Source organism: Pelodiscus sinensis, chromosome 17, assembly GCF_049634645.1.
Source record: "Pelodiscus sinensis isolate JC-2024 chromosome 17, ASM4963464v1, whole genome shotgun sequence".
Classification (NCBI taxonomy): Eukaryota; Metazoa; Chordata; order Testudines; family Trionychidae; genus Pelodiscus; species Pelodiscus sinensis.
This window is the reverse complement of record NC_134727.1, coordinates 34,757,763-34,777,414: the sequence shown is the minus strand read 5'-3', so window position 1 is coordinate 34,777,414 and position 19,652 is coordinate 34,757,763. Positions and strand designations below refer to the sequence as shown.

General features: G+C 49.4%; 1 protein-coding gene across 4 annotated transcripts; it reads left to right on the top strand.

Annotated features, from left to right (window-relative positions):
- Positions 1–857: 857 nt before the first annotated feature.
- Positions 858–18,642, top strand: LOC102459767 (zinc-binding protein A33-like). 4 transcript variants are annotated; one of them, XM_075900535.1, is made up of 7 exons: positions 858–998; positions 3,077–3,351; positions 4,036–4,131; positions 11,056–11,289; positions 12,811–12,830; positions 14,752–14,867; positions 15,011–18,642. In XM_075900535.1, exons 2-7 carry the CDS (start codon positions 3,079–3,081, stop codon positions 15,553–15,555), a joined length of 1,284 nt encoding a protein of 427 aa, XP_075756650.1. In that variant the 5' UTR covers positions 858–998; positions 3,077–3,078; the 3' UTR covers positions 15,556–18,642. The 4 variants fall into 4 exon arrangements, with proteins under 4 accessions (XP_075756650.1, XP_075756651.1, XP_075756649.1 ...); XM_075900536.1 differs by lacking the exon at positions 858–998 and adding an exon at positions 2,340–2,477; XM_025179034.2 differs by lacking the exon at positions 858–998 and adding an exon at positions 2,353–2,440.
- The last annotated feature ends 1,010 nt before the right edge of the window (positions 18,643–19,652 follow it).

The following is a 19,652-nucleotide window of genomic DNA, read 5'->3' as shown; positions in this document are numbered from 1 at the left end:
CTTTGATGCTCCCGCTCAGGGATAAGCCCTCTTGCACAAGAATACTTGCGCAAGAGAGCCAGTGTAGACAGGCACCTTAATTTTTTGCGCAAGAAACCCCGATGGCTAAAATGGCCCTTGGCGCTTTCTTGCGCAAAAGCGTGTCTAGATTGGGCACGGATGCTTTTGCGGAAACGCACTTTTTGTGCAAAAGCATCTGCCACTCTAGACGCGCTTTTGGGGAAATACTTTTAACGGGACCACGTTTCCGTTAAAAGTATTTCCGCAAAATCATGCCAGGCTAGATGCAGCCTACGGGTGTGAATACACAGCACCCTAAATTCCAAATAAGATCCGCAATTTGTGAGTTTGAATCTATTTCAAAATAGACCGTTTTGAAATCTGGCCCGTCTACACAGCGCCAAATTCCGAAATGACGCGCTAGCCCAAGCCAGTCCTTATCCCTGGCGCAGCGAGGTTTCCCGGGATGGCAAAGCAGCATGCCTGCTATTCCGAAAAATGATCCGCAACAAGCGGCGGCTTGTGTAGGGGCAGGTAGCACGGGCCCCGCAGTGTAGCCGGACCCACGAGGCTAGCGCTGTCAGCACTTTAGCCCGTCAACCTTCCACCCGCGGGAGCAGGGTCCGCTCCGTCAGCAGCTCTGCCCGGGGCGGGACTTTCTCATGGGGGCGGGGCAACAAGGCGGAGGCCACACCCACCAGCGGGACAGCCACTGGCCGCCGGGGGCGGGGCGGGGATGGAAACAAGGCGGTTGGGAGGCCGCGCGTGTCCCCCTTTCCTGCCCACGTGAGCGAGCCGTCCGCTCCGGGGGCGGGACGGTCGACTGGCCAATAGGCGGCGGCGTGGCGAGGCCCCGCTCTGCTCCGATGGGAGCGGGCCGCTGTCACTCAGCGGGAAGGCGGGTCGCGGAGAGAGGAGCCGGGGGGGGGGGGGTCTCGGCGGCGATTTGTAACACTCTGGAGGGGAGCGGTGGGGAGGCGGCGTCTGAGCCCGGAGCAGTAAGGGGGGGGGGGGCAGGGCTGGGTGTGGGGTGAGAGGAATGGGGGGTGGGGCAGGGCTGGGTGTGGGGTGAGAGGAATGGGGGGTGGGGCAGGGCTGGGTGTGGGGTGAGAGGAATGGGGGGTGGGGCAGGGCTGGGGCCGGCTGTGGGGTGAGAGGAATGGGGGGTGGGGCAGGGCTGGGGCCGGCTGTGGGGTGAGAGGAATGGGGGGTGGGGTAGGGCTGGGGCCGGCTGTGGGGTGAGAGGAATGGGGGGAGGGGCAGGGCTGGGGCTGGCTGTGGGGTGAGGAATGGGGGGTGGGGCAGGGCTGGGGCTGGCTGTGGGGTGAGGAATGGGGGGTGGGGCAGGGCTGGGGCTGGCTGTGGGGTGAGGAATGGGGGGAGGGGCAGGGCTGGGGCTGGCTGTGGGGTGAGGAATGGGGGGTGGGGCAGGGCTGGGGCTGGGTGAGGGGTGAGGAATGGGGGGTGGGGCAGGGCTGGGGTCGGCTGTGGGGTGAGAGGAATGGGGGGTGGGGCAGGGCTGGGGCCGGCTGTGGGGTGAGAGGAATGGGGGGTGGGGCAGGGCTGGGGCCGGCTGTGGGGTGAGAGGAATGGGGGGTGGGGCAGGGCTGGGGCCGGCTGTGGGGTGAGAGGAATGGGGGGTGGAGGCAGGGCTGGGGTCGGCTGTGGGGTGAGGAATGGGGGGTGGGGCAGGGCTGGGGCCGGCTGTGGGGTGAGAGGAATGGGGGGTGGGGCAGGGCTGGGGCTGGCTGTGGGGTGAGGAATGGGGGGTGGGGCAGGGCTGGGGCTGGCTGTGGGGTGAGAGGAATGGGGGGTGGGGCAGGGCTGGGGCCGGCTGTGGGGTGAGGAATGGGGGGTGGGGCAGGGCTGGGGCCGGCTGTGGGGTGAGAGGAATGGGGGGTGGGGCAGGGCTGGGGCCGGCTGTGGGGTGAGAGGAATGGGGAGTGGGGCAGGGCTGGGGCTGGCTGTGGGGTGAGAGGAATGGGGGGTGGGGCAGGGCTGGGGCCGGCTGTGGGGTGAAAGGAGTGGGGGGTGGGGCAGGGCTGGGGCCGGCTATGGGGTGAGAGGAATGGGGGGTGGGGCAGGGCTGGGGCCGGCTGTGGGGTGAAAGGAGTGGGGGGGTGGGGCAGGGCTGGGGCCGGCTATGGGGTGAGAGGAATGGGGGGTGGGGCAGGGCTGGGGCCGGCTGTGGGGTGAGAGGAATGGGGGGTGGGGCAGGGCTGGGGCTGGCTGTGGGGTGAGAGGAATGGGGGGTGGGGTAGGGCTGGGGCTGGCTGTGGGGTTAGAGGAATGGGGGGTGGGGCAGGGCTGGGGCTGGCTGTGGGGTGAGAGGAATGGGGGGTGGGGCAGGGCTGGGGCTGGCTGTGGGGTGAGAGCAATGTGGGGTGAGGAGCAGTGCTGAGCGGATCTTTTATTAGGGTAGGGCTGTGCAAGAGTTCAGGTATGGCAGGAACCAGCTCTGCAAAGTGTAGGGAGAGGTGAATATTTTCACTCACTGGGTTGTCTAAAAGCAGCCCAGTTCACACAACAGCGCTGAGCAATTTCCTTTGCCCTAGCTGCTAATAAGGAATGCACCCTGCAAAACTGGAAGAGTGCCTCAGCGGACTCAGGGTTGCATCTCCTTTCCTCCCTCCCCAAGATAGTGTTTGGCCCACAGGCTCAATAACTCAAAGAAGCCTCTGAGAATTGTTGCTGAAGTTAAGGGAAGTGAAAGTTGCAGACTCAGCCCAGCTTAAAGGAACTGACCCCTTGTCTGGAGTTGGTTGCACTGCAGTAAACTTAAACATGTCTCTTTATAAACCCATATTAAAGACAGTGCATGGGGAGTTTGCAGATCACGAGGCACCTTAGGGGCTGGGCACTTGTGCTGTAGTGCAGAGTTCTGGCAATTGGCCCTCTCATCCACTGGCTTGCTGATGTGTGCTTAGTGTACTGTGTGGAAAGAGTATCAGGGTGGGTGTTGGAGAGGGTCAGATGTCCAAACTATGTGGGTGAGGGGAAAAAGGGGACAGGCTGTTTATTTCGTTCTGACCCTCTATGTGAGATCCAGGAATGTACTTACTGTATGTGTGTACAGGAATGGCTTGCCGGAATCAGGGGGAGAGTCTGAGAGAAGAGCTGACATGTGCCATCTGCTGTGAGCTTTTCAATGACCCTGTCATGCTGGAATGCATGCACCATTTCTGCAGGGCATGCATCCAACGTTACTGGGACAAGTGCTCCCGGGTCCCTTCCTGCCCTCAGTGCAGAAGGGAGTTCCCCAACCGCACCTTTCGGTCCCACTACCTGGTGTCGGGGGTAGTGGAGAAGTTGCGGAGGTACAGCTCAGAGGACCACAAGAGAAAAATGCAGGTTCGTGCTTGTTGTCATGTTTATTTAGAAGACATCAATCATTGTAAAATCTGAAGCAGGCACATATGCCTCAGCACAGTGTAGGGCAGATACATGTCTCTTACACACCTGCTTCTCTGAGGTAGGTTCATTCACACATCTAACCACATAGACATCGTTCACCTATGCATAGCACAATGAGAACTGTCTGGTTCTCTCCGTGTATCCTTCCTCTCCCTCTCTCCAACTCCTGGCAAGGTGCACTCTGTAGTTCAGCATTTGTGCTGTTGCTTCTCCTACATTGCTTACTTGTTGCAGCTTGGTGACAGTGATCAAAGCATTATTATTGTTTGTAGCATGTAGGGGCCCTGATCCAGGATTAGGGATCTGTTAAGCCAAGTGCTGTACAAACAAGTGGTAATTGACTCCTTGCCCCAGAGAGTTCAAAACAAACAAATGTTAAACCCCATGCCAATCTTATATCCCCAGCTCTGATATATCCTGAATTCTCTCAACCCACTGGATTCATGTGTGCATAATCTGTCAGCTTAGCTCATGACCATACACCTCAGATTGGTTGATTGATTGTTTTTGTCTTGTGTTTAAACAGCTGCTTCTAGAGTCAGTGCCATGTATGTAGGCTGCTTCACTAAACTAGAAAGCAGCAGAGTAGTGAAATGGTCTCCTTTTATTTTTCCTTCTTAGAAACATCTTGAAAATGCGCTGCGAGCTCACCAGAGAGAGATGGAGAACTTTGTGCGACAGAAGCACACCGTGGAAGAGAATATTTGCAGTCTGACGGTAATGCCAATTCTCTCAGCTACTCTCGTGTAGACTCTATGGCAATGCCATTCACTTGGATAAGGGAAGATTGGGATGTTATTGGTAGAGGCAGTAGGCACCCAAGAGCCCCCCGTAATAATGTTTTGTTCTTCACACACTGCTGCTACAAGCTTGCCTGCAGGGTGAGTAAGGATCAGGCAGGATATAATCAGAGCTTTTCTACCTTGAGAAAATAATAAAAGTGGAATATTGTTTAAAAAAAAAAAACTGAGTTTTTTGGGGTCTTGAAAAACCTGACCAATAAGCAGGCATGCAGCAGATACCTATTATCACCATTTTATGCCAAGTATGTTAGCCTATGGACAAAAGATTAAAACCGGCAATGTAAAAGTGCTGTGGAGACAGCAAAAAGAACAGCTCCTCAGTCAAGTACCAATCGATCTGCTGAGATACCTTTTCAGAAGGGAAGATGAATAACTGTAATTGCAGCACTTACAGAGATACCCATAGGGTAATTACAGAGGAGTGTACAAAGCCATCTAAAGGCTCCTGAACCTTAGTAAAATACACCAGAGCTTTTCCTTTCCAGAGCTACATCTTGAGCTAATAGATTTGTCAGACTTCCCTAAGCCATGTGACAGAATTTAATTTGGGGTGTACATTTATAGTTGTATATAATGGCTCATTGGGTGACAGTCATCAGTGTCAAAGCTCCCATGGCTTTAAACGTTTGGTATTTTTTTTCAGAAACCAATTGAGAGTTACTTAGGGATCCAGAATGATGTTTGTCACATGTAACTCACAAGAACATTACCACTCTACCTTTCAGAGAAAGGCTGAAGAGAAAAGGCATTAAGTACTTAACACAGGCTCTTGCTGGATTGTAATAAACTGGTGCAGCAAAACTTAGACAGGGTCCAAATTGCTAGTGCATGATAAAAGATGACATCTGGGTTGGGTTGATGAGCAGTTCCTAGTTCTGGAGAGTTGCCAGACTGTGGTTTTTTTGTTTTGTTTTGTTTTTTTTACTGCAAAAGCTGTGATGTAACCACAAAATCAGTCTGATTCCAGGTCTGTTTCCATGACAGAGCAGTTAAGTTAATGACCAAATTTAAATACTCCTGTCATTGTAGAGGTCCCTATAAATTCTTTGTCGTTCAGAACATTAGGGAGCCAAACAGTCTTTTTAGCTTTTCTCAGAATTGAGTTAAACATTATAAAATGTAGGCTGATTCACTAAATTACTATAGATAAACCCCAATGTAATAGTGGCTACAGTATAATTACACTTTCCTTTTGAAGTTTAGCACACTGCTACTTTTAGGTACCTTTTATCCTTCAGAAAAGGGGGGGGGAAATGATGAACCTGGCTAGGAAGGCCTTTCAGAAGTCAGGAAATTAAAATTATTTGAGCTAGTATAGAGCTTAAATAATCAACCATAACACAACTACAAAGGGCATAAATACCCCCAAACCGAAAATGAAGCAGGAAGAAATAAACTAGTATGGCTAAATGGCAGGGCTGGGCTGGGCCATTTATTCAACTCAAAGGAGTATCCTTCAGTAAATGGAAATCTGTTCCTAGTGAAGCTGACAGCAGTTGATGATATGTAGGAAAGAAATTAGGAGGGTAAGATAGAATTTGAAGAACAAATGGCCAAAATTATAATGCCAAATAAAAAATTCTTAAGTGTAACAGAAGTAGGAAGCCATCAGGAGAGTCAGTAAGTCTGTTGAACCAATTAAAGAGGATATGAGCATGGCAGAAACAGAACATTTATTCTTTCCCTCTGTCTTTACCACAGACTATATTTGGGAGATACTGACTGCCTGACAAGAGTGGGTATTAGGTTCACTCAGACACTGAGATGTCAAGAGAAGGTTCTGGAGCCAATTGAGAAATTAAATGCAAAAGTTACTAGTAATGGATAGTTGTACCTAAGAGTTCTGAAAGAATTTGAGAATAAAATTGCAGAGCAAATAAGAAAACTCTGCAATCGCGCATTAAAATCAACTGCTATCCTGAAAGGTAGCAGGTATACCTGTCTTAATTTCATTGTTTTAACTCCTAGGGTGAGCCTAGAAGTTACAGACTATAAACTTCATTTTAGAAGCAGGGAAATTATTATTTGAGATGGTGAGTAAAGATAGTTATAAAACATTTGGATTAATATGGTATGATGGGAATAAACCAAATACAGTTTCAGAAAAGGGATATCTCTCCAGTCAAGTAGAAATTCCTTGAGCTTGTCAATATAATATGATCCAAGGAGGGCTGGTGGAGACAAACTTTCAAAAGCCTGTGACAATTTCCTTCCCAAGAGGCTAGTAAGGAATAAAAGTGATTATGATTGCATAGATAGTAAGTTCTCTGGTGCAGGAGCTATCTTTGTTCTGTATTTGTACAATACCTACTGAGATGGGATCCTGCTTTGTGATTGTAGATCCTAGGCCTAGAACGGATGGGGAACCTTTTTTGGGTCAGGGGCTGCTGACCCACAGAAAAATCAGTCAGGGGCGGCACACAAGTGAGAAGCAAAAAAAAAAAAAACAATAATAATAATAACCTAAACCCCTGACTGAGAAGAAAAAAGATATAGCCCATGTTTCCCTCGCACACCAGAGCCTGGGGGGGGGGGGGGTTCAGGCTAATATATTTTGTGTACTCCAGCCCCATGGAGGAACAATGGGGGGGAGGGGCTGGAGCACCAGCTTGGATGCCCCAATCTTGAGCGGGGGTGGGGGAGCCCTGAGCCTTGGGACACAGATCCAGGCAAGACAGAGGCAGCTCTGGCCCCTGGGCCTTAAGTTCCCCGCCCCTGGTCTAGAACAATACATATAATAATGACATGAGGTGCAAAATACTACTGTGAATAGAAACTGGCTAAGACTAGGAGCAATGATCAATTTGCACCATGGTGAAAGTTTAATGCAGGGTGCCTGAATGGTCCAGGCTAGAATGGGTGCTGTTTTATATTAGTGATTGGGAAGGGAGGGTGAGCAGAGAGGTGGCAAAGCTAGTAGTTGATATAAAATTCTTTAAATCAGAGGTAATGAAAGAGCCTCAAAGAAACCTAGGCAACCTATGTGAACAAGCCACATGATGGCAGATGATATTCAGTGTCGACAAATACAAGGTAGCAGTAATTGCACAATGGAAGCAATGATTTGGGTACTGAATTAGCTGTAATCACTCAGGAAAAAAGCTGCAAGGCTCATTATAGACCTCTCAGTGAAAGCTGCCATTCAGTCTGCAGCATCATACAAACCAAATAATGGGGGTGAGAATAATACTGAGACTATTGTGATGCTGTGATAAATCAACAGTGTGTTCTCATGTGGAATACTTCTTTCAGTTCTGGTCACCTTCTCTGAAAAGGGACATAGCAGAACTGGAGGGGCGGGGGAGTTCAGATACAGGCAAGGAAAACAATTAGGGACTGGGAGAGACTGAAAACTTGGAGTTGTTTAAAGGAGCTGGAGGAGGGAGGAGAGAGGGAGAGAGAGAGATCCATACTGAATGCGATAGAATGGTTAATAGAATGCATCCATTTACCCTTCTCATAAGACAAGAACAAGGGCATGTTCAGTGAAGCTGAAAGACAATATGCAAAAAGCAATGATGTCTCTTACCTGATACATAATGAACCTGTAGCATTAATTGCCCAAAGCTAGCAGACATCCGTGTGTCTGAGTTGCCATTTCAAATGCAGAAGCCCAGAGCCCCACTATGACTAATGACCTCAGTCAGACTAGGGTAGAATTTTCACAGGCTTCAAAGTGACTTATGATGCCAACTCTTATTTTTCCAAGTTTCATTTTGGGACTTAGGCTCCTAAATCATTCAGGCCCTCTTGATAATATTAACCTAGGTCTACAATTTAAGACCTATAGGTTGATTACTGCCAGATTGTTATCAAAGTAATTCGGGACAGGTAATTGAGTTCATAGAGGTAATTTGAAAAGCTTAGTTCAGTGACTTTACTTCTGACTTTTGTGGTGTCCACATGGTCCCAAAGCATGTTTCAAGTGATCAGGGATGTCCTTAGGATTTACCAAGCTCAAGGCAGTACAATTAAACTATGTCCCTATTCCCAACAGCAGACTGGGGGGGGGGGGGGGGCAGTGATGACTTTTTAGACATGCGATTTTTATACAGGCAGTCCCCGGATTACGTACAAGATAGGGACTGTAGGTTTGTTCTTAAGTTGAATTTGTACGTAAGTCGGGTACCCCAGGTGTCCCCGATTCAGCCGCTGCTGAAACTGACCAGCGGTTGACTACAGGAAGCCCGAGGCAGAGCTGCTTTGCCCCCGGCTTCCTGGAATCAGCCACTGATCAGTTTCAGCAGCAGCTGACTTGGGGACACCTGGGGTAGAGCAGCTGGGGTGCTGCCAGGTTGGTCCCCAGGCCAACCTGGCAGCGCCCCAGCTGCTCTGTCCCAGGTGTCCAGATTCAGCCGCTGTTGAAACTGACCAGCAGCAGCTGAATCGTTCACACCTGGGGCAGAGCAGCTGGAGTGCTGCTGGGTTGGTCTGGTTGCGCCGCACCTCAGCGCTGTGGGACCAACCCGGCAGCCCCCCAGCTGCTCTACCCCAGGCGTCGGCGAGAAAAGCCAGGTCTGCTGGGGTGGGGGGAGGTGCACTAGCTGCGCCCCCTCCCCCCCAGCAGATCAGGGAGATGCGGAGCGGCTTTTCTCGCCGCGGAGGACGCAGGCGGCGGGACCGCAGCGCTTCTGGACGGTCCCACCGCCCGCGTCCTCCGCGGCGAGAAAAGCCCCGTTCGTAAGTAGGGATCCGACGTAAGTCGGATCCACGTAACCCAGGTACTGCCTGTAGTCTTCAACACACTAATGAAATTTTTAAAGGGGATTTTTAACTAAGGTCCTATAGACTAGCACAATAAATTTAGAAACTGATAGTATATACCTGGGGTTGGTAAATGTCTGTTAAATGGCTTCATTACCACTTGAATGGCTTTTGTACAGGTTCAGAGTTATGCTAATAGCTCTGGCAGCCTTTTTCATTTTTAAGTGAACTAGCTCCTCTCTGGAGGAAGCAGAGTCACAAAATCAAGATAGGAAGAGGCGGGTGGGTGGACATTAAGATTCAGTGGTGCCCCAAATTGTCTAGTTCCCTACACAGATGCATATGGACAGCCCTGCCAGTGGTGCTCTACCAGGGTGGGCTGGGTAAAGGCTTCTCTTCTATCCTCTCACTGGGTGTATTGCATTTCAAGAGTATTGAATTAAAGAAATCAAAGGCAGCTGTGTTGTGCCTCACACACACTACCCATTTCAAGTCTTAATCCAAAGGACCATTCAACATAGAATAAGGCCCTCTCTGCACCTAAAATGTAGGTCAACCTAGCAACATTGCTCAAGGCTGTGAAAAATTTTGCATCCTGTGCAACCTAGTTAAGTCAACCAAACCCCTGCTGTGGAAGCATCTAGGTTGATAGAATAATTCTTCTGATGACTTAGCTACCATTTTGTGAGTGGGGCATTAACTGCTCAGCAGAAAAATCCATTCCCTCACTGTAGTAAATGTCTACAATGATGTAACTGCACCCATGCCATTATTACACTTAGACATAGCTTTGCTGCAAGTGAGATTTAGACTATGTCCTGCATAGTCATTTGAGCCAGCTGGCACAGAAGATAAATGGTAATTGATAGCTCTTTATTAGTTTATTTTCTCCAAAGGAATTCAGTAATCTCCTTCCGAAAAGATTTGTGTGAAGGCGGCGGGGGGGGAGGGACTCAGAATATCATCGCGATGGGACCCTTTTACCATCTAAGTTTCAGGGCTGCTGTCTGTACGTGTTCACTTTAATACACTTCAGCATTCAGGGCTCAGGGTGCTGAGTTCACAGGAGACTCTCCAGCTTTGATCGAGTTCTCTTGCATCCCAAAATATAAACATAACCATTTCTGGTACTCTAAGCAAGCCACTGGCAGGGTTTGCAGATGAGACCTCTGCCATGGAGCTGGCAGAACACTCAGCAGCGGCCTCCTAGCTGCTGTGCCATGACTGCTACTTATCATGCTGGCTATAATTGTCTCACTGTTATCTGTTGCTACTTTGTATCCACCTGCTGTATTTCACCATAGATTTAGTAGTGGGTACTTGAAGGCAGGGACTGTGTTTGCAACTGTGTGATGACTGTATACAGTTCTGTGACCTGGGCCTCTAGAGACACTAACATTTAATAATACAGAGAGATAAATCAAATAGCAGGGTACAAACTAAATAGAAACATCCTTTATCTCTTCTCCTTGTATTTTTAGCCTTGACATTGGGAATGGCTAAAAGTACCGTTTGCTGGACTAAATGATCCATATAAAAAGTCAGGGCATCCTTGATCCACTCGATCTAAGCAAGTGAAATTGACCCCTTCACTAATGCACTTGGATGCAGTTACAATTTCACTGACCATCAAAACCCATCCCTATGTTGCCCAGAAGTGTATAATGGCAAAGAGAACTTGGACTCATGCAACCATTTCAGTCAGTAGCTGGTGTATTAGTTACCATAAAATCGTGTTCCAGACATTGTACATACAGGGAGCAAGCCTTCGCTGTGTGAGCAGAAGCTGTATATCAGTGGGGTTATATCAGTATGCTGCTCAGAAGTGGTTTTAATTAAATCTGGAGTGGTAGATTTAGGGGGGGAAAGTCACTGGAAAAGGAATAGACATTAGCCTTCCAAACTACTTGGCCGGGAGAGGGGGGGGGATTGCATGCATCTATATAAACCAGTTGTGTGTATCTGTTTAAAAGGCATATGTTTAGAATTGCCCCAGCCATTGCTCCCTGTGGATCTAAAGCCCTTCATTTTTATCTCTCTCCCTCTGCTCCATAGTTTTGGAGATTTCTGAAACCCTATAGGAAATTGACCTACAACCTTTTCCACTGTGTTTATGGTATTTTCCTCTGCTCAGAAAACCTCTGGGGAGCTGAACTCTAAGATTCATGCAGAATTTGAGCGACTTCATCAAATCCTGGAGGAAAAGGAGAGAGTTGTGTTGATGGAGCTTGCCAAAGAGGAGGAGCTGTTGTTGGTGAGGCTGCGTGGGGACATTATGCAGCTAGAGGAAGGGATCTCAGACCTGAGAAAGAACATTGAGCACATACAGGAAATCCTGAACAAGACGGGAGACTCATTACTGCTGGAGGTGAGTGCGCTCAACCAGCTCTTAATGAGATGATGCTTGGGAAGGAGGGTGAAGGATGTTGGCAAAGTGCTGATACATGGTGGGGAGAGCTCAAAATCTGAATCAGGAAGTTGGAGAGTAGCAGAAAAAATATATTGTGCTGTAGGAGGGCCCAAGACTTTAGGCTCTACACATCTGAAAGGGAAGCACCCGGCAGGGCAGAATCTATTGTCTAAAACTGGGACCCACGGATCCCGGTCTAGAGCTCTGGCTGCGTACTGTACAAAGTTGTCTCATCAGAGTGGCTACCTCCCTCTTCTTTCCATCTGCTAAATGACATCATAGGCACATTAAAATACCTTTCAATACTTCCCTAATTACTGTTCCATGTAAGTAGTTGCAGAGGTTGCCACAGGGATGTTTTGTGATGTGGGAGGGGAGGAAGTGGTTCATGAGACAAGTTCTCTACTAAGATGTGGTCTGTACTGAGGAGACCTGTAGAGACCCTCGGGCTGGGCAAAACGAGTGATGCTGCAGCACTGAGCAGCATTGCTAAGCTAGATCTATCAAGGCTCATGTTGTAAGAAATCACCCTCCATTGTTGTTCTTGGCAGCTGTGAATATTTGGCACTCTCTGTACTCCTGCAGTGCTTCAGTGGCACTCTTTCCTAGCACTGTGGGGGTACAGAGAAAACATTGATGGGACCATGAAAAAAGGACTCCTATCTCTTTGATTGCAGGGTCAAAAGCACTTTACCTGCCCCTCTTGGCCCTTTTCATTGTGAATGGCAATCTATACAAGTTAATGAACAGAAGGGGAAGAAGTAAATCTTAGGCACTGTTATCCTTGCAGAAGCTCAGATTAAGAACTGACTAGCAAAGTGCAGGAGAGAATGAGAAGGGGTTGACTCCAGTTCTGGGAACGGGTGAGGAACCCCAGAAAATGAAGTCAGGCTCTGTTGGCTTCAGATAGGTAAAACTGCACTCAGTTTATTTAATAATAAAGCAAGTGCCTTTACCTGCCTCAGGTTCCCAGAGCCAGTTGTGTCCTTTGGAGCCCGTTCCTGTAATTATGCTTAATCTTTCTTCCTATCTCAGTTTTATAGGAAAATTCCTCTAAGCAGAGGGAAATCAGTCCCAAACACTAATAGGCAAATTAAAGTGTATAGAGGAAGGTGAGAGACTTAAATGAAACCTCCTTTGAGAATAACTCTTTATTATACAGACACTTGCTGTTTTGTCTCATTCCTGGTCTTCTGGGTCTTATTCTCAGGCCCTTGGAATCATGTCTTAATACTGTGGAGGAAGAAAGTAGAGGCATTTTAGATGTGTTCCACGCCCTCTTTGTCATCCCTTAGTCCTCTAAAACATCCTTGGTTTATATACATATACACAAGCCCAGTCTGTCTCCTTTGGGGCTCCAGTTGGACTGGTGTGTGTTTTCTTCTTAGTGTGGTGGCAGAGGAGAGGGCAGTTAATTTATTTGTGCAGCTGTATGAATTAAGGATGGTGATTGTTAATTTTCTCTGCCTTTCATTGCAGGTGGAGAGCTGGACAATCAGGTACATGTCTGGAATTAAGCAAGCTGTTTTCCTTTTCAGGAGGCTTTTATCTCCCCTCCTTGGCAGAGGATGGTGGGAAGAGAGGTGTTATCTTTTTAGTCTTTAAAGCATTGCTAATTGTCTAGCAGGCTGTTGGCATGGAGCCAAATGAAGGGAGACTAGTCCTTCCCTCAGCAAGCATCACATGTTCTCATGTAGAAGGGCTGGGCTTCCGGGGCTGGGTTCAATGGAAGCATGGGCTGTAATGCATGTGGTAAAACAAGAGTCCAAGGTACCAATTTGGGTGTGTTCAATGAGCATGAATTACAGATAAGGAAAAAGTGGAGTGTAGTTGCATCGAATACCAGGGTGTATAAGCTAAAACAGAGGGCTGTATGTGATGAATATGGAAATGTTTGTATTATTTTTATGCACTCCTCCATCTCATAGCACTGATGGCAAAGAAGAGGTGCTGGACTTGCGTAGACATCTGGTTAGAGATCAGAGTCATTAATCAACTGAATAGAGGCTACACGTGTGAATGGAGGATCCAGAACAAGAAGTAGAAAGTGCTGTGGCTGAGCCATTTTGCACCCAGTGACCAACTGCCAAGAGAAAGGACTATTCTCTCTCTCTCTCTCTCTCTCTCTCTCTCTCTCTCGCGCACACACACACACACACACACACACACCACACAAAAACCCATGAGCTAGAGAGCGGGGGGGGAAAGGTGTCAGGTGGTTGTGTGAAGAGCTGAGCTCCCAGAGACAAATGGGGTCTTGCCCCATGCAGAGACAAGAGTGCAAGCAATAGTTACTACAGCAGCATGTCTTATGAGAGCCCTGGATCTGGCCAAGCTGAATTCTGACTTAACTGTTGCTCCCTTGTGGTGACCTACAGACTTTCAGATTCTGGAAGACAAATCAATTGTTGCCTTGTTTTGAAAAGGCTGCCAAGTGTCACCAAAAATACTTTAGAGCATTGCAGCCTGAAGGGGTAACAGGCAGGCTTCCCACAAAAGTCTGGCTTGGCAGGATTTGCCGCAGAAAGCCCCAGGGAGATGGATTGCTGGCTCCTGACAGACCCAGCATCAGTTATGTAGCCTAAAGGGATCGCTCCTGAGGGACTGGTCACTGGCTGTGATATAAATGGCCTTATGAATCCATGACATGCTGTTTAGTTGCATTTACTGTTCTCTCTGCCCCCTTGGGACCACCTTTCAGTGTTTAGCATAGCTCAGAGGAGAGGGGGCAGGTGCAAAATTGAATTTGAGCCAGTGTGGCTTCTTTCAGGTCCTGGGGTCTCTAGCCTTACCCCCAAAGCAATCAGTCATTGAAGCAGCCTTGGGACAGGTCTGAAATTGTGGCAGCTGCCACTTTCCTTGGTCCCTGCTCTGTGGGTTGAGAGGGACGAGTAGGAGCTGCTGCAGCAGAAGGCCAGTTTGGCTGATTCTGGCTGCTTTGCGCTGCTAGAGTAGGGCTGAGAATGGAGTAAGTCATGCTCATTTTGCACACCTATTGGTGAACCCATGTATGTTGCCCCGCTTTACCTGCCATGCCACCATGTCCGCCTCTGCTGAATTTTGCCCAAGGCTTCTGGGAGCCCTGTACCTTCCCTTACTGGCTGAAATGCCCTGGAGGAGCAGAGGCAGAGGGCAGCAGCCTGTCTTAGCTCAGAGGTTATTCTCTCTACTGATGACTCTGCCCTCAGAGTAACTTCCTGTTCGATATCCCTGATGGAATGTAACAACCCCTCTGACCTTTCTGAGATGTACCTGCATTGCTATGTCCGTTTGCTCTTATCCCTTGTCTCCCGCAAAGGCCTTGCTCCTAAAACACCCCCAGTCTGCCCTCTGTTCTAGTAAGCTTTTAGTAAGGGCTTTGTAAAAACAACTGTTTCCTTGTCTGGACCCTGCCTCACTCTTGCCCCTTGCTCTGCCTAGGCCCCCAGTGCATGCAGTGGCACAGCCTGCCCTGGACATACAGTGCCACAGAGAGCGGTACAGCGGTCCCCTGCAGTACATCTTCTGGAGACAAATGCTACAGTCAATCCACCCTGGTGAGTGTCCCACAGTGCAGGGTCCTTGGGAATGGAAATGGCCAGGTGGGGAGATGGGCAGAGAGCAGCTCCCAGGGAGGGGAAGTCACCTAGATTGGAAAAACATCGAGCAAAGCCCTGACAACTTTCTGTCTCTGTTGTAGCTCCTGCCCCACTGACCTTTGACCCAGAATCAGCTCACCCCAACCTCGTCCTCTCCAAAAACCTGACTGCAGTGACGGAGAGTGACAGACGCCAACCTGTCTGCAGCAGTCCCAAGCGTTTTCAGCAGTGTGTGAATGTTCTCGGCTCCCAGGCCTTTGACAGTGGGAGCCACTACTGGGAGGTCTGGGTGGGCAGCAAGACCAAGTGGGACCTGGGGGTGGCAGCAGAGTCCGTGGACCGGGCAGCCAAGGTCAAGCTGTGTCCTGAGAATGGCTACTGGGCGCTTCGTCTGAGGAACAGCACAGAGTACTGGGCCGCTGCCACCCCGTGGGTGCGCCTCGCCCCAAGGAGCTGCCTCCGGAAGGTGGGGGTTTTTCTGGACTGTGAAGAAGGGAAAGTGGCGTTCTACAATGCCGAGAACATGACCCACCTCTTCACCTTCCACCAGGCTGCTGCACGCCAGTTCTGCCCCTTCTTCAGCACTTGCTTCAGTGATGGCAAGCTGAATGTGGAACCCATGAGAATCTGCCACCTGACTCTGTAAGGACAATGTAGGAGGGAGAATGGGGTGGCCAGTTACCCAGGGCGCCATACAGACGAGAGAGAACACACCAGGCCCTAGGAGCTGGTGGTACTTTCTGGTTTGGCTTTAGCTGCTGCTGTTCGGACTCCCCCTGGAATAGGAATCACCTACTAGAACAGCTCAGCTGGCTTCCCCCTGCGCTAGTGCCTGACCATTTACTGGTTGAGTGAATGTAACAAAGGCATGTGGACTCTGGTCAGTCTAACCTGTAAATCCCAAGCCTCTAAGGTAGAGTTAGGGAGAATTTCTCCATTTGTAGCTTTAGGAAGAGATGGAGGGGCTGAATCTAAGTTCCCCAGTATTTTGTCTTCTGTTCCCTGCCTTGCCATAGGACAAGGCGGTCCTGGACTCATCTGAGCAGCTGAGCTAAATCCATAGGGTATTGTGCTCTGAGACTTCGCCAGCCTTCCTCCCACCAAAGAGAAGGTGCATCTGATTGCTTTATTGGCCTCCGAGCACCCTCCTTAGCCTGTGACACTGAGGTGAACACAGCCTCCTCTCAGCAGCTGCTTTGCTACAGACTGAGACGCTTCAACGGAAACTAAGCAACCTAAGTGAACAAGCAGGAACTGCACAATGGAAGCAATGATTTGGATTCTAGCCATTGTTAGTTGTAATCACTCAGCGAAAGGCCACAAGACTCTTAAGGTCTACTCAATAAACAGCTGGCTTCAAAGGGCTCCTGCCTTTCCAGGACTAGCAGGTAAAGTCTAGGCTAAGTTCTAGAGATCTCAGTCAGTGCATAGGGGCCTCTTGAATTAGGTGCAGTGTAGTGGAGATTGCAGCTTCATGTTACAATGGATAGCATGACTGAGTGGAACAAGGTGCAGGGGGGAGATCTTCAGTGGCTTATTGCGGTTTGGCTGCTCTTTATTTGATCTGCGAAGTGGACTCTGCTTATCCTGATGCCAGGTTTTTGCGGGGTTACAAGCATTGAGGAGCCAGTGGAAAGGAAGAATTGCTATAGCCTTACTGACCTTTGCTCCCCCCTACGCGCACAAGCCGTGTGGCCTTTAACAGCCTATCACTTCTGCCTCTGGAGACCAAGTGGGGCCCTCGCTTCTCCATTTTCTGCCTGTGAGCAGAGGAACTGTGGCACCCAGTTGCTCGCAGTGTTACAGGGAGAGTGTTAGGGATGCTCTAGAGAGGAGGGTGGAGAGTCTGGAAGCTCCTGAATGCAAAATTGTTGAGGGGAAGGAAGGCAATTCCAAGAAGGCTTCCTAGACAAGAGCTTTTATACCTAGCAGAGCACTGGCAGGACCCGGGCTCTTGCCTTGGGTGGCAAAGGGTCTGCCAAGAATTGAGTACAGTGGTCCAGTATAGCCACACCCCATTCTCCATTGTGGACCTGGAGCCAGTGGGGCCAGCCCATGAAGTGGGCAGCATGGATCCAAGGGGTGGGGGAGGGAGATGCAAAGAGAAAAACCAGGTGTATTCTCTCCTCTTCTCCCCCCTCCCCCTCCCCCCCTCCATACCTCCATTACTTACAGGAATCAGTCCAGTCCTTCACATTATTTTCTTCATACTCTTCAACTCCGGTTACCTTGTTTGAGTAAGAGACCAAGTAGCTTTTCTCCCTCCTGTCTTTGCATCTGGCCCAATCACAAGGAGAAACTGATGAATTTGTGACCTTACTTCATGACAGCAGATGATAATGTCCTGCACAAGCCTTCTGACAGCTCCTCCTCCGAAGCGCACTTGTTCCTTCTGGAGTCTCCATTCCTGTGAGCTGGAGCGATACAGCAGCTACTTGGAACCTGAATCAACAGAGGAGGTCTGTGTCTCCAGTACAAAGCCTCACAATTGTGGCAACTCAATTCTAAGCGGTGGCTGACATCGGCCAAAGAGACTTTTTGACAAATGAAGAGCGTGTGATCCTGTGGCTAGAGCACAGGACTGGTAATTGGGATGCTTGGATACAATTTCTGGGCCTCTGAACCTCAGGTTCCCGCCTGTAAAACAGAAGTGTTAGGGGGAAGTGGTGTTTGCAAAGCCTGCATCTGGCCGGTGCTCTTCCAGGCAGAGTTCAGTAAACGGTGTTTATTGACTCGGGGACCAGGGCCATCTGCTCTAAGGATGCATTGAACCCTCCTTTCCATTTTGTTCTCAGATTCTTTGGCACTCCCTGCTCCCCTAGCGGAGGGAGTTGAGCAGGGAGCACCTCTTGCTGACATGGCCACTCTGAGTTGTTGTCTCCCCTCTCCGCACGCCTCCTAGCAGAAGACAAGACCATTTGGGGATGCATGATTCTGATGTGTTTAGATTTTAAGCTCTTTGGAGCAGGGGAGTCCTCTGATTCTCTGTGTACAGTGCTCAGCCCCCATAGAAATCAATAAGAGGCGAGACCACACCAACTCCCACGAGGTGCTCAGCGCTTTGCAGGATTGAGCTCTGTGGCTGCTGGCTGAGAAGTTTGGGGGGGTTAGGGAGACAGAGTTGCCCTATTGCTGCAGTGTGGGGGCTGCAAATCAAGTGCACTTGCAGTGAGGTTGGCGGGGGTGGGAGAGCACTGGGGCTTGAGTAGCAGGAGTGCTGAAGATCAGGCTTGGGATACATTGGGGCAGATGGAGGAGGACGACACCAGGTGCTGGAGGTGAAGGCTGGCATTCATTGGCCAGCTTTTGTGGTGCTGGCTTGTGCTCTGCCATGTGATTTAATGTTGTGATCTTAAAACTTGCGTAATCTTAAAATCTGCTCCCCAATCCTCAGCAGGAATGTTTTCAGTCAGTGCCAGCCCTACTGATCCCCGGCCCGTGCTCCACTCTCATTCAATGCTTGAGCAGTTGATAAATTGGCCTTTCATCTAGTGTTGATGCTTAAAGAATTTCATAATCCCAGCTGTGGAATTTCCTTCACTTGAAATTGGTTTCCTCGGAGGATATGAGGGAGGGGTTTCTACTCTTGCTCCCTGCATGGGATCAGGGTGTGCCGGCAGAGGGCACTCTTCACTAAGTGAATGTAATTAACAGCTCCAGGCTATTATAGCTGCAGGTGATTTATATACTGTACTCCTACCCGCTCTGCTGCTATTAAAGCTTTATAGACATAGCTGCATGCTATCTTAGTCTTACTGTCTCGGCATCCATATACCTAAGATACACTGCCTCACCTGGCTGCAGCCATGATGTGGGGGAGAGAAGGGGTGCCCATAACCCACCCTGCCTTTTTGTAGTCTGTTGCTAGCTTCTTACCCTGTGATCTGGACTAGAGGTGGCTCATGGATATTGGGAAAGAAAGATGGTCTTGAAGAGAAGGCTTGGAGGGGGAACTTCAGGCCTCTAGGTTAGGGAAGAGCCCATCCCAGTACTCTGTACTCACCAGATGACAGTGCTTGGTAACGAGGTGGTCTGCTTCCTTGCTCGCTGGGATTCAGGCTGCCTTTTGTTTTAAGAAAATTTCTTCTGCAGGGATTAGAACATGGTGCACCCTCCCCCCTTTACCCAAACCCCAGGCATAGAGATGTGAAACTCCTTGCCAGCTGCTGTCACTCTTCATAGCCTTGGTGGACATTTTCCTGGCAAGTTTCTTGAAAACCAGCTACAACTGTGAATGGGTTGTGATCAGTGGTGGGGAAAGTGGTATTTTCCATCAGAACTGTCCTAGTGGATCTTAAAACCATTGGAATCCAGATTATTCATGCTTGCATCCTTGTGCCCTGCTCCCTTTTAGGGTGCACGGACATTATGATTGTGCTGCCATAGTCGCATAGTGTGAAGGCAACCTACACCGATTAATGGGTTTTTTCCATCTATATAGGAACGCCACCTCCCCAAAGGACAGGAGCTGTGTTAACAGTATTCCAGCGACACAGCTGTATCTACAGTAGAGGTGAGGGCAGCACACTGGAACTGGTGAGGGGTGTGGTTCATCTCTTACTGACACAACTTCGTCAACTTAACTTTTAAGTGTAGGCCAAGCCTTTAACACTAGAGCTTTGTGTCTCCTTTTTTTGTCCCAGCTGTATCTCTAGCCACAGTGCAATGTCACATAATGGCATAGGAAGCCAGACTGGATCAGCTCTGGCCTTATCTGATCCATGCTTGATTAAGGTCCATCTT